This window comes from Trachemys scripta, chromosome 1 (assembly GCF_013100865.1).
Source record: "Trachemys scripta elegans isolate TJP31775 chromosome 1, CAS_Tse_1.0, whole genome shotgun sequence".
Lineage (NCBI taxonomy): Eukaryota > Metazoa > Chordata > Testudines > Emydidae > Trachemys > Trachemys scripta.
The window spans coordinates 333,545,199-333,559,448 of NC_048298.1; the positions used below are offsets into that span (position 1 = coordinate 333,545,199).

At 48.9% G+C, this 14,250-nt stretch overlaps 1 protein-coding gene across 4 annotated transcripts in view; it reads right to left on the minus strand.

The window, feature by feature from the left end:
• Positions 1–4,235: 4,235 nt before the first annotated feature.
• LOC117871309 (glycerophosphodiester phosphodiesterase domain-containing protein 5) overlaps positions 4,236–14,250 on the minus strand; it is a 322,284-nt gene continuing 312,269 nt past the window's right edge. For all 4 annotated transcript variants that reach the window (XM_034759158.1, XM_034759156.1, XM_034759157.1 and 1 more), the window contains 2 exons: positions 9,861–9,973; positions 4,236–6,881 (listed from right to left, as the gene is read on the minus strand). In XM_034759158.1, coding sequence (XP_034615049.1) covers positions 6,766–6,881; positions 9,861–9,973 — 229 coding nt within the window. In that variant the 3' untranslated portion in view covers positions 4,236–6,765. The remainder of the gene's footprint in view (positions 6,882–9,860; positions 9,974–14,250) is intronic.

Genomic DNA, 14,250 nt, shown 5'->3' on the forward strand with positions numbered 1-14,250 from the left:
CCTGACGGGCTTGCAGGCAGCAGGGCATTCGCTGCAGCTGTCAATTGCAGGCCTTCGGGGAGGAGTCCCAGTGTCAGAAATCAGCAGACAGGAAAGGAGGGAGGGGGCGAGAAAAATCACAGCTCAGAAAAATGTTACACCGGGGGCAGCTTATGAGAGAAGAGCCATCTGGAGAGTAAACCGGGGTCCCGGTGGAACATTCATTTGAGAGAGTCTCTGCGTCTCTCTGAAAACCACACTAAGCAGTTAAATAAACACGCCCAGACAGCCCAGACCACAGAGCAAAGGCCTCCAACAGCTAGAAACCGAGGAAGAGGAAGGCAGCTCCGCTCAGGGGCATTGGGACAATTTGTATAGTGGGGGTGCGGAGAGCCACTGAACCAAACCACTGTGTATGATGGAAACCACTTCAAGCCAGGGAGTGCGGCCAGTGGTGAGCTGGAGCCGCTTCGTGCGAACCGGTTGTTAAATTTAGAAGCCAGTTTAGAACCGGTTGTTAAGGGGTGGGCAAACTCCGGCCCGTGGGCAAACACCAGCCTGTGGGACCGTCCTGTCCGGCCCACCTGAGCTCCCGGCTGGGGAGGCTCCCCCAGCCCCTCCCCCGCCTTCCCCCCTTTCGCAGAGCCTCAGTGTGCCGCGCCGCCGGCACCAGCGCCAGCGCTCTGGACCACTCCTGGGCGGCTCGGCAGCTCCTGCCACTTTGAGCGGCATGATAAGGGGTTGGGGCTGCAAGCTCCAGCGGGCCGTGCGGCATCCATACACGCTGCCCTGAGCAGCATGCTAAGGGGGCTGGGCCGGGGCTGGGAGGAAGGGTTGGATAAGGGGCAGGGAGCGGTTGGAGGGGCAGAGGTTCTGGGGGGGCGGTGAGGGGATGGGGAACGGTGGGGGAGGGAAGTTGGGTATGAGTGGGAGTTCCGGGGGTCTTAGTGGTGGATGGGGTCGGGGCAGTCAGGGGACAGGGCGCGGGGCGAGTTGGGTAGGGGGTGGGGCCCTGGGGGGCAGTTAGGGTGGGGGGTCTCAGGCTTGTACTCACCGGGCGGCGCTTAATAACCGGTTCCCTACCCGCCGCTGAAGTGCTGCAGAAGACCCGGTAGGGAACCGGTTATTAACATTTTAGCAGCTCATCACTGGGTGTGGCCACAGCCCCAGCTCCCCCACCCTTGGCACCGCTCATTCAAGTTGTGTAATTAGGTCCATAGATGAGACTAGGACAGAAGGGGAGTTAGCCCTGTGTCAGCCCCAGTAAATCCTGATTGTCTGGTGAATTTCCAAATAGCCATGTTGAAGTTTAAAGGAGCCCTTTGCAACCTGACATTTTCCTCTCTGAACTGCCCATTGTCCTAAAGAACCTTCTGAGCCCTGCAGCAGCGTGCAGCCTGCCTGCTCTGTCTCTCTCTCTCTCTCTCTCACACACACACCCCAGTTTGAACAGTACCTGTCATTCCACCTTAGAAATGGTCCTGACTGTTTCATGACATTTCACGTCTGTTTCGCATCAGAATTTCATTTCCACCCTTGGCGCCATTCTGCTCAACGTACCAACTCCACAGCCATCAAGGCACAGTCTGGTGTCCCCACGGCTTTCCAACATTTGCATATGAATCACTGGCCAACTGGAAACGCAGTGTTGTTTGCCTGATTGCCAGCGGTTGGTTCCCAAGATCCTCTGTCCCGTATGACGCGGCACCTCTACGCTACGCGGCTCAGCTTTTCCATCACATACTGTATGTAATACCCCCTGCTTTACCCAGGAGCGGCGTCAGGGTTTTTGGCGCCCTAGGCGGGGGTCCTTCCGCGCTCCCGGTCGTCGTCGTCAATTCGGCGGGGGGAGGGGGGAGTGTCCTTCCGCGCTCCCGGTCTTCGGGGCACTTCAGCGGCGGGTCCCAGAGCGAGTGAAGGACCCACCATAGAATTGCCGCCAAAGACGCGGAGCACGTAAGGACCCCCCGCCACCGAATTGCCGCCCCCCCAAATCCTGGTGTCCTAGGCGACCGCCTACGTGGCCTAAATGGAAGCGCCCTGGCTCTACCCAGGCATACTCTGTGACATACGTCTAATTCCACTGAACACAAGGCTGTAGGAAGTATTCCTATCGGATCCATCCGTCCATTCATTGGGGATAGCATAACACCAATGAGCAGTATCAGGGTACCACATTGCCGTTAAGCTGTCAACAAAAGCGAAGATAAAAATCAACGTGCACAGCCAGGCCGCTGATTTGGGAGCAGGAAAAAAATGCATCTCCTTCCCTCTGCTTTGGGCCACGTGAGGACAGACCAGGCCTCGGCCTCGGGCAGGTGGGAGCTTTTGTTGAAAGACGTATATTTGTTGAAACCAAAACTGATCAAAGAACAGCGTCGGGTTCAAGGAATTTCCCCACTCCAGCAAACATCAAGAAAAAAATTAAAAATTGTGAAAACATTTCAGTTCAAAATGACTTTTCATTTCAAAATTTAAGCTGACTAGACTTTTAAAAAAAAGCTTAAAGAAAAAAGGCCAAAATTGGAACATTTTCATTGACGCAAACGTGGAAAAAAAAGTTGGTATTTTGGTTCATGAATATTCAAAATTTTCACTTTTCATCCTGATTTAAAACAGGAAAAAAAATTAAAACTCAAAAGTAATCATGGGCCAGGAAAACCATCTCCCCACCCAGCTATATTGTGTAGATGCAAGAATCCCTTCACCCACCAATTAAATGCAGCCATTTCTGGGGTGAGTAGAGCAGCTGTTTAGCAGTGCATCGGAACATGAAGACAGTTTGTCTTCACCTCCTGTCCTACAGAATCCAGCTGAAACCACAGAGGGGAATCTTAGGTAGGTGGATCACAACTGGACAGTCTGAAGTTGTCCAGATTGCTGGCCATAACCCTGCTCTTGCAAGCTCCTTTTAAGGCAGGCAAACTTTTTGGCCTGAGGGCAACATCGGGTTTCCAAAATTGTAGGGAAGGCCGGTTGGGGAGGCGTGGCCCGGCCAGGGCGTGGCTCAGCACCCGCCCCCTATCCGACCCCCCCTGCTTCTCGCCCCCTGCTGGCCCCCCTGGAACCCTTGCCCCATCCAACCCTCCCTGTGCCCTGACTGCCTGCTGCTGCCCCATCCAACTCCTCATTCCTGACTGCCCCCCCCCCCCCCCCCTGCCCCCCCCCCCCCCCCCCCCTCCCTGCCCGCCCCCGGCCCCCTGCCCCTGACTGCCCCCGCCATCCAACCCCCCCTCCTTCCTGACTGCCCCCCGGAACCCCTGCCCCCATTCAGCCCCCCAGTTCCCCACCCTCTGACCGCCCTGACCCCCATCCACACCCCCACCCCGAACTCCCCTGCCCTCTATCCAACCCCCCCTGCTCTCTGCCCCCTTACCGTGCTGCCCAGAGCACCAGGACAGGCACCGAGCCGCCCGGCTGGAGCCAGCCAGGCCACCGCAAAGCTCAGAGCACCGGGTCAGGCCTCGGCTCTGCAAGAGCACCGCTGCCCAGAGCATTGTGCCGGCGGCGCAGTGAGCTGAGGCTGCGGGGGAGGGGGGACAGCATGGGAGGGGCTGGGTGTGAGCCTCCCGGGCCAGGAGCTCAGGGGCCAGGCAGGAGGGTCCCACGGGCCGGATGTGGCCCACAGGCCGTAGTTTGCCCACCTCTGTTTTAAGGCTTCTGGTCTCACAAAGGAGAGCCCTGAGTGCCCCAGCAGAACCCCTCAGTCTCACCCTGTGGAGAGAATGGCTACTTCACTGTAAAGACCAGAGCATTTTGTAAGCAAGCTCAGAAAACACAACAGCATCACAGCAGCAGAGGAATACTGTATGCTTATTTCACAGAGGGCTGGGGGGTTCATTTGGGGCTAGATATATTTTCATTGAAAACTCTCATACTCAGGGCCGGCTCCAGGATTTTGGCCGCCCCAAGCAGCAAAAAAAAGCCGCGATCGCGATCTGCGGCAGCAATTCGGCGGGAGGTCCTTCGCTCCAAGCGGGAGTGAGGGACCGTCCGCTGAAATGCCGCCGAATAGCTGGACCTGCCGCCCCTCTCCGGAGCAGCCGCCCCAAGCACCTGCTTGCCAGGCTGGTGCCTGGAGCCGGCCCTGCTCATACTTTTAAAAAAAATAAAGTAAATCTTTAGGGCAACAGTGGTAATAATCACTGTATAACCTGGAGGGTCTGGGGCTCGTAGCATAAATGTGTGTTGTGAATCGTCTTTGTTTAGTCAACAATGCCTTGTTGAGTTTCTTTTAACCCACCCCAACTTTTAAAAAAAGTGTCTGACCTTTCCACAAAGTCATCTCCAAGGATAAAAACCAAACTTGCAGGTAACCATCAACAGATGCTGAGATGTAAGAAAGTCTTTCAGTTGATATGACAAAATCAGCCAGGAATGTTTCAATACTGCACCAGGAAGTGCAACTTTATATAAGATCTTTCAGTTCTGCAGAAAGCCACCTTGTTTCACACAGACTTGAAAGAGTACCATGAAAGAGAGTAGTGTATTGTGTGTCACACCCTGGGCCAGGTTCTGATGCCAGCTACACTGGTAAAAATCCAGTCAATTCAAATTATTTTAATAGCCGTACCTTGGATTTACAGTGGTGTAACCCTGCTAAGAATCTAAAGGGTAACAATTGAGCCACACGTTTATATAATATAAATATATTTAATTCCTTACCTGTGTTACATCTTTGATTATTAAAAAGAAAAGATTCAAGGAAAATTTTTTCCTCCCACCACCTAGATGCTGTTGACATTTTGCACTTCATTCAGTTAGATCTCAGTTTCACTTTCTGTTTCTAGTCAGTTTCACTTCCCAGTTCTTATGCACCAGACACAACACCTCTGGGTTTGGCTTTCTAACACTGCTGGGGAATGTTTACAGTTTTAAATCAGTTTGAAAATAATTTCATGACAATATTTCTATTCTGACTATGGTTTGGCAAAGCCATTGATTAACACACACTATGTCTGGCATCCAATACAACTTTACAGCAAACCCGAAACAGAGTTTGCTCTCTGTTTAGCAAGGTAAATGCCATGGCTTCAGTTTCTTCATGATTGCCAGGCAGGACTCTGCAAATAAATCCCATTTCACCTCACTTTTGATTGAGGAATCGCAGACTTGGCTCAAATCCCTCATCAAGAGCCAAATTTCACACACAATTGATTTTCAAGGCAGCATTTGATGAACTTCAAAGAAGTGATCGGTGATATTTCCCATATTCCACCTTTCTGTGTTAGCCAAGCTACAGTAAAGAAGCAAAACTAACAAATACCACAAAAGATTAGGGATTGAGCCAAAACCTACTGAAGTCTCTGGGAGGCTTTTCTCCGGCTGCAACAGACTTTAGAACAGGCAAAATCGTGAAAGAGCTAAATAGCATCTCAGTGAGAGAAGGGAAAAATTACAGTCAGAAAGGGCAAGTGCCCAGACTGTGATGTGTGGAAAGAGAGACCCAGTGTGTGCGGGAGTGGGAGGAGGAGTTGAGGGAGAAAAATAAATATTGACATTTGGAAGAGGGGGAAAAAAATGCATCACTGATCCGCTTGATTTCTGGGCTTTTTTACTATAATGTAGGATTTTGGTTTAAGCCTCTTGCACTGAAAAAATGCCAACGGTAGCTCCTATTCTGTGCAAGCACCTCATTTTCTGTCATTGTCGCTCCTTTGGAGGAAATTAATGTGCAGTCTTTAAAAAAAAGCTACTGCTTCAACACAACAACAAAGAATTAAGGAGACGGTCTCCCTTGTTCTCCTAGACTGCTTCACTTTGTGCTTTACTATTTACAATCCAGCATTCTTTGCTGCTGCTTCAAACTTCGGTTCTTCAAGCTGAGCTCCTTGACCTGTGACTGAGAAACACCGGCTACCAGGCCACTGCTGATTGTGACTTCCCTTCCCCACCACCAGTTTAAGGGTGAACACAAACTACGCCACCTACACCACTTCAGCTGGATCAGGGTGACGAACAAGGTGGGGAGTGCTCTTTATTAGCCATCATGGAATCGAGATTCTTCATGGAGACTGACTTATGAAATCCCAAGTAGGGGTCTATTTAAGGTCTTCACTCAGGCCAGTAGCATCTAGGGGAGATTTCTCTGGGGAAGGACTGCAGTATAGGCCATCCAACTTGCCAAGGGTTTTGCTCTGAGCACTTTCTATCATATGTTTCATATGATCCCTGCATGCCTCGGTCCTGCTATTCTGGGGGAAGGCGTGAAAGTGATTCCGCCAACCTGATCCCGAACACACTCTCGGAGCAGCACCTTCCCTCCTGCAAGGAAGCTCTGAACAGCCCTCTATCCGATTAGTGAAAACTTCATTAGCCAGAGAAAGAAATGACACGTCACAAGAACTTCACAACATAGTTTTTAGACAAGTTCAGCTAACAATCGCTGCACCAAGGGGAGGAGTGGAGTGGAGGGGGAAGATCAGGTCCATGCCCCGCCTGTCTTCCCCAGCGTCCAAGATGTCACCTCAATATTTCATCAGATTCGGCCAAAATGTTCCTGTTTCAATGCACAAGTTAGTCCCACTCGTGTCCTGGAAGAAATACATACAACCCCCCAAAAATACACAAAAGAGACAAAAAAAAGGACTTTCTACATATTTACAAAAAGCTGCCCCAGCCTCACAGTCCAGAGTATGTCAGGAGCCAGCAACCAGAGCAATAGAAGGGGTCTCTGCATGTTCAGTAGTTCCATAGAGTGTTCCCCCATCCCAGACAGCGTGAATACCACCCATCGCAGACGGAGTACTGTGGGGGGAGGGTGTCGTGCCACGGGCCTTTAATTCCTCAGTCCATACGTAGCTTCATGTCCCGATGATCCATGGGGGCGATGCCCTCGTTGGAGTAACCGTTTTCAGAACACAACGACAGCTCATCTGCATTCTCCACGCCGTTGTTTATTTCTGGGGGAGGGGAAAGACAAATGAAGACATGATTCAAGTGCTGCCAATCACTGGAGTCCCCAGCCGCATCTTATTCAAATGCACTCCCTAGAGGCCGATCCACTGGAGTTAATGGAAGTTCATGGAGCTCAGGACCTGGTTAGCGGTGGCTCAGCACCTCAGGCCCCAAGGTTCTCTCATTTTTAGAGACAGGCAAACTGAGGCACAGAGAAGTTGCATCTCACCCCCTCCCCCACAAAAAAATAATTCACACAGCAAGTCAGCGGCAGAATATATGGGCCTGATTCTGACCCCACATTGATTTTACACCAGGGTGATTCCACTGCCTTCAGTGGAAGTACACTAGATTTATATCAGTATAAGCAAGATCAGGATCAGGCCCCTCCTCATACGGCAGCCACAGAGGTGGGTGAGGTAATATTTATTTTGGACCAACTTCTGCTGGTGAGAGAGACAAGCTTCCGGGCTACACAGAGCTCTGCTTCAGGTCATAACACAAAGTCTGCAAAGGTACTTGAGTACCTTTCCCGAAGTACCTCTGTGCCCTGTGTGTTGTGAGTACCTTTCCCAGACCTGAAGCAGAGCGCTCTGTAGCTCGAAAGCTGGTCTCTCTCACCAGCAGAAGTTGGTCCAATAAAAGGTGTCACCTCACCCACCTTCTGTCTCTAATATCTTGGGGCCGACTGGGCTACAACAACCCGGCATGCAGATCAATTGAAACAATCCTGTGGCAAGTGCACCCCCGGCTGGGAAGACAATGACATGCCAATGAAAATAAAAAGTTAGCGGAAGGTGAATGGGGGTGGGGAAGAGCATGTGCTTAAGTGGTCATTAGTCCCCTAGACCGGAGCCCCTTCAGAACCTTCACCCATAGGATAGGGCTAGCTAATGCCCTGTGCGTGAGCACTCTGCTCTTCTTACCTTCTAAAGAACTACGGTCTTTAATAAGGGGGGGGGGGGGGGGGACAATGAATCAGGTCAATTTCAGATGCCATCTAGTGGCTAGAACCTGCAAGATAGTTTAATGAAGCAAAGTTAAACAAAAGAAATTGACTCCAATTTTCAAACAGGCCAGTGCTCAGTATCGCAATTAGAGATGGAAAAGATCCAGTAGATCAGGGGTCCCCAATGCGGTGCCCGTGGGGCGTCTAAGTGCGCCCGCATACTGGCCGGTGGATGAGCATCCGCTGAAATGCCGCCTGATGCCTCTGGATGACGCCGCTTGTCAGTGGCATTTCGGCGGATGCTCGTCTGCCGCCACGGTCCTCCGTGGTTCGTCATCTGGCGCCTGCCAGACGAAAAAGGTTGGGGACCACTGCAGTAGATCATGAAGTCCATGAGCGTTCCAGCACAGGGCATAGTCCCCTCTCGCTGGCGGGTGCATCAGATGTTATACCGATGCACTATGATCTTAACAATAAGGCCAAGCATCGCTTTCTTACTATGCTGATATTTAAAGAGGTGACTCCAATTATGTTGGAAACAAAACCATCTGACCCTGCTAAGTGCCTGCTACACACGCCCTAAAAGGGACAATCAGCCCATTACACAGTTCACCGTTTACTTCCCTCTTCCCCGCCACTAACAGCTCTGCGTGCTCCTCCCAGTGCACTCCATTCTCCTCTCACCAGAGAGCAGTGTGAGGCTGCCAACAGTCTCTTGCTGGAGAGAAGGGAGCTTCTACAATTAAAGCCTCATTGGCCTTCAGATCCCTCCTCAAAAGTCTCCTTTGCCATGATTTCTACAGAACACTTTCTCAATGGCAAGGCTGCTGGCGTGTGGAGACCACCGCCTATCATGTGGGTCGGTATCACCTCTGTTTCCTTCCTTCCCACCTATCTGTCTTCATCTGTCTCTTGCCTTGTACTTAGATTGCCAGCTCTGTGGGGCAGGGACAGTTTTTTCATTCTATGTTTGTACAGCGCCTAGCACAACGGAGTCCTGGCCCATGATTCAGGCTCCTAGCTGTTACAGGAATACAAAAATATCCTCACCACTGAAGATTATTTTCAATGTCCAATTGTCCAACTTGGTACATTTCTTAATGCTCCAATACTAACAACGGGCCAAAGCCTCACAGTTTTGTAAACACTCAAAATCCCTGGGGTTTGCCTCACCTCCTAGTCAGTTACCCCAGCTGTGTCTGGACAGATCCTACACTGATTTACGAGACCAGGATCCTGCCTGTAGTTGATGGACCTTTCCCGACAAAGCAGTAGCTTCAGTTATTATGCGTCCTCACACTGCAATATTGAGGCCCAACCCTGCAAGCCCAACTCCCACCTCAATATCAGTGGTCATGTGTGAGTGAGGACTGCAGGGCCACATCCCGATCAGTGATACTGTCCAGTGCTGAGAGAATCACTAGGAGGTGGGTTGGCTTGCTGCTAACCCCAGGATCCCAGCACAGATTTTCAGTTACTTAGGGTACATCCAGACTACCCCCGAATCAGCGGGTAGTAATCGATCTATCGGGGATCGATATATTGTGTCTCATCTAGACACGATATATCAATCCCTGAAAGCGCTCTCGTCAACTCCGGAACTCCACCAGGGTGAGCGGCAGTAGCCAGGGGGAGCCGCGGCTGTCGATCCCGCGCCGTGAGGACCGGAGGCAAGTCAAAATAAGATACGTCGACTTCAGCTATGCTATTCCCATAGCGGAAGTTGCGTATCTTACATCGACCACCCTCCCACCCCAGTGTAGACCAGCCCTCAGATTTGATTTTTTCTTCCCCTCCTCTGCTCCCTTTCTCCATCCATCTTAGCAGCCAATATACAGGTCAGCTCTCTGCTTAGATCTGTGGGGCTATCCTCAATATCTCTAATAAGAGGCACGCTCAGGAAGTGGGGGCACTGGAGGTACTGGAACAAAAGGCTCCATTATCTAACTGATGGCAAGATAAGAGCAGAACTCCTCCCTCTGACCCCGGCTTTACTTACTGACATTCCGAGGATCTCGCTCTCAAGCGGCCATACCTGAAAAGATCAATTTCTCCTTCATGATTTTGACGTCCCTGCTGGACCTGCGGACAGCAGCACTGAGCATGATTTGCTCCGGGTTGTAGGTCCTTATGCTTCCCAGACGCCATCTGCAGCAGAAAAGAGGAATGTAAAGCTCTGTCCTCAAAAGATCTATCCTCTAATGGCCTAAGAGGCTCTCTAAGCAAGCGGTCACTGACAAATGCAGTCACAAACCCCGTCGACGCAATATGGCTTTATTCCACTAGAGTTCATGGGCCCTGGTGTTAGGCAGCGATGGTTTGATTTTCTGAGGTGCACATCTCTGAAAATCAGGCAGTCAAACAAATGAAACCATTTCTGTGAAAGTGCCTTAGTCTTCCCCCCTTGTTAAATGTATACAGACTAATTACGAGAGGAAAATGTTCAGTAGTAATGCCTATTTCAGACAAACCGGAGACATGCATAAGGAAAACATCAGTACTAGGTGCTTCAGAGGAAGGTGCAAGCAAACCCAAAGTGGGTTGTTATGGAATGACCTGGTCCCAAGAAAAAAAAGTTTCTTCCTGACCCCCTACTAGAGGGTGGTTTATGCCCTGAAGCATGAGTATTTGTAGCCCTTTCCAAAGCTCATAAGGATTTTTTCAAATCCTTACTACTGTAACTCTGAATATTATTATCCATATATAAAATGGACCAGGTGGTTTGAGAGATAGGTTTGAATACTGCACAGCAAGAAGGGTTGTGATTTGGTCACATTAGTGACTCTGCTCTGATGAGGGGAACAGAGTCAGGTAACCTAGACCCAACATTTTTGCGATTGGGGCATTTATTCTATTAATTTTTTTCTCTTTTTTAAAGTGTCAATGAAATTAAACATCCTCCTGAAGCTTCCACCACACACAACATTGGGAGAACAATGAAATCCAGCAAGGTGACTGGACCATAAAAGTGAATCTGTCTAGGTTGAGGTTCATTGTCCAAATCAAATAAATGGAAAAAGTAAAAAGCGCAGTGAAACGTACCGCAGATTTTTAAAAAATCACTTTTAATCAGCTAAAGAATTGTTACCAACACAGGGAAGGACTTTGTCTTTTTTTCCTTTTTAGCCTGGAAGTGTCCTTTTAACACATAGAATACCAGGGTTGGAAGGGACCTCAGGAGGTCATCTAGTCCAACCCTCTGCTCAAAGCAGGACCAATCCCCAGACAGATTTTTGCCCCAGATCCCTAAATGGCCCCCCTCAAGGATTGAACTCACAACCCTGGGTTTAGCAGGCCAACGCTCAAACCAGAACTATTGGATACTTCAGCCCCAACAGCATACAGTGAAGAGCTAGGCTGAACCTACATTGATGGAGGCAAGGATGAGGCAGCCATGAGGCAGAATAGGTAAAGATGCTGCACTGGGTGCCAGGAAACCAGATTCTGTCCCCGGATCTCACACTGATGTACTAGGCGACCCTGGACAAATCACTTCACCTTTCTGTACTCCTCTTCCCCTCCATTCCTTTGGCTCGTTGCTTTAGAATGGACTCTCTCCCACTATGGGTACGTACAGTGCCTTGCACTACACGGCCTCAATCCAAACTGGGGCCACTGGGTACCACAATAATATAAATGCCAATGGCTGCTTATATATAGGCTGCATACTAGACTCTCTAGGTGCAATAACACCGTTTGGATGTTAGACTTCACACCTGTATGTCAGAGGAACTTCATCCAACTGCCTTTCCTAAAGCAAACATCTCCACGTTACTAAGAAATCAGCTGCCAAGAGAATGCTTGGGGCAGAAATCCTGCGCCTGAAACAGTTTAGCAAAGTGGACACTTTTTTTGCATTGTTTTCTAGATTTTAGGGTCAACTTTTGCCTTTGAATATGAGGGTGTGATTCCCACCAACGTGCAGTCCAACTCTCTTCCCTGTATGGGAAGTATATCAGGGTCTAACTCCGGTAAAGGAGCTCAGCTAGTTCTCCCTTCTTTACATAGTAACAAAAAGATCAGTAACTTTATGTTGACACTTCATCAAAAGATAGGATCAGCATAAACTGAAAGAGTTGATGTAAGCCTGTCAGGTTTCCAGTTATCTGGCGCCACCTAGTGGAACATCAAGGGAAATCAATACTACCTCATGCAAGGAATCTATTTGCTAGGCATTTAGCACTTACTGCAAAGTGCTGAACTTCCCACTTAAGTGTACCTGAGTTAAGGGTACTCAGCCCTACAGTGTGTCAGGCCCACGGCCGGCAAACATTAAAAAAATATCCTCAAAAGGTTCTAGGAATACTGATGCAGAAATCCGCCCTGTGCAGCCTTTCTGCACTGCCTCGTTAGCATTGACCCCCCCATTTGGTAAGGCAACTCCCATCTTTTCATGTGCTGTAATATTAATCCTGCTTATTGTAGTTTTCACTCCATGCATCTGACAAAGTGGGTTTTAGTCCATGAAAGCTTATTCCCAAATAAATGTGTTAGTCTCTAAGGTGCCACAAGGACTCCTCGTTGTTTTTGCTGATACAGACTAACACGGCTACCCTCTGAAACCTATAAAACACTGTGTAACCCACACACCTCCTGGGTGTGGTGTTGTGTCCTATCTAGTGGCACCGAGACCACTCAGAGAGAGGGATAAAATGAGTCTGCTCTACAGTCTTAGCTAACAGCCAGCTGGCTTCTAGCTCAGGCAGTAGAGGCTCCTGCACTAAGCTCCCAAGGTCCCAGGTTCGATCCTGCCCGCTGACGACAGCGTTACAACAGCAAGCAGGAGATTGCTCTTTACAAGGGAGAGGAAAAAAGCATGTGATGGACAAAGCTACACTGGGCTGACAGAGCCAAGACATGTCCAGCAGCAACCTGGATGAGGCAAGAGAAGGTGGAGCACAGCAGAGCTTGCGACATAAACATCCTCCTGAACGCTCTCAGAGGATGTTGCCAGGCAAGCCATTAACTGACTTTGAAGAAAAGAGTTTATGCCATCAGCACCCAACCCAATGTGGGGCAGAGGGTCCTCATCTCCCACTGAAATCAGCATTGCAGCTACTCAACGTCTCGCAGGGTCAGGCTCTCTGCAGTCATAGCCCATAATGCAATGGTCTGCTGTGAAGTTCTGTCCTATACGTTTCTCAGGTACTTTCAGCATCCGTTCTGGCTGGTGTGCAAGACTAGAACAAGGTCGGGGTGTCCCATCCCTGAAGGAAAGGCCCAGCAGAATGAGATATTTTAGGCGCTGATGGAGGTTTGGTTCAGACACACAGCTGAAAGGCCAGAGCCCAAGTGGAGAGGTGACTGAATATAAGAGTGGGGGATCTGCTGGCAGGTCTGTGAGCCGCCCTCAGCTTAGGAACTCGTTGCCTTGTGGGTCTGAAATAGCTTCAACCTAGTGACTTCACTGGCAGGTTGCTATTCTCCCCCCCACCCCGGCTTTTGGGGGGTGGAAGCGAATTACAAGGGTAATGATGCTTACCCCAGGCAAGACTCCCAAGGATTGTAGTAGTCCCTGTGGTTGGTGTTTTGCCTGGATGAGGAGTGCTAAACAGGACCCACAGACTGCAGGCAATTTTAAGTGTGAAGTATAGGGTGGCTGGCGTTAAGCAGTTCGAGTTTATCAGGCTAGCACGGTTATTTCCTAATCTAAGCGTAGGGCAATACTATAGCCAGCCTCACTGTATGGTAACTATTAGCAAACAGTGAGCTATTAATGGCAACCACTGTATTTCCATCATCTCTTACCACCCGGATTTTCAGAATAACGTAAAGAACTAGCTACAGGTTCAATTAGGCCTAACTCAAAGTATGGCTTGAATGATCCAGTGGAAAATACAGTTGTTAGGATATAGATATTCAAGCCTGTTTGTAAAGGCCTAGACTTTAAGAATTTAGGTGTATTCGGTTTTGTAATTGTTTCTGTCTGCTATATAATTAATTTTGCTGGGTGTAAACTAATTAAGGTGGTGGAATATAACTGGTTAGCTAATCATGTTACAATACGTTAAAATTGGTTAGGTAAATTTTAGTAAAATAATTGGTTAAGGAATAGCTAAAAATATTACTATATAAATTAGGGGCAAACAGAAAGTAAGTTGGGATTCAAAAATAAAAAAAAAGAAACTTAAATTTAAGCTTGCTAAAAGTTCACCCCAATAAACATCAAATTGTTTGCACCTTCAAACTACGGGTATTGTTGCTCTCTGTTCATGCAAAAAGAACCAGAAAAGTGTAAAAGTAAAAAAATAAGCTCTCTAACAATAGTTTGCAAAGGACAGTTGAAAACAAGACAGAATCCTAATGTTGAATATCATTATTCCTACAAATCCAAGACATTTTGTTTTTTAAAATAAAATGGGGTAGGTGCTTTTGACTTTTAGACTGAATTGAAAATAACGCATTGGTTTGGGTCAGGGTCCTGT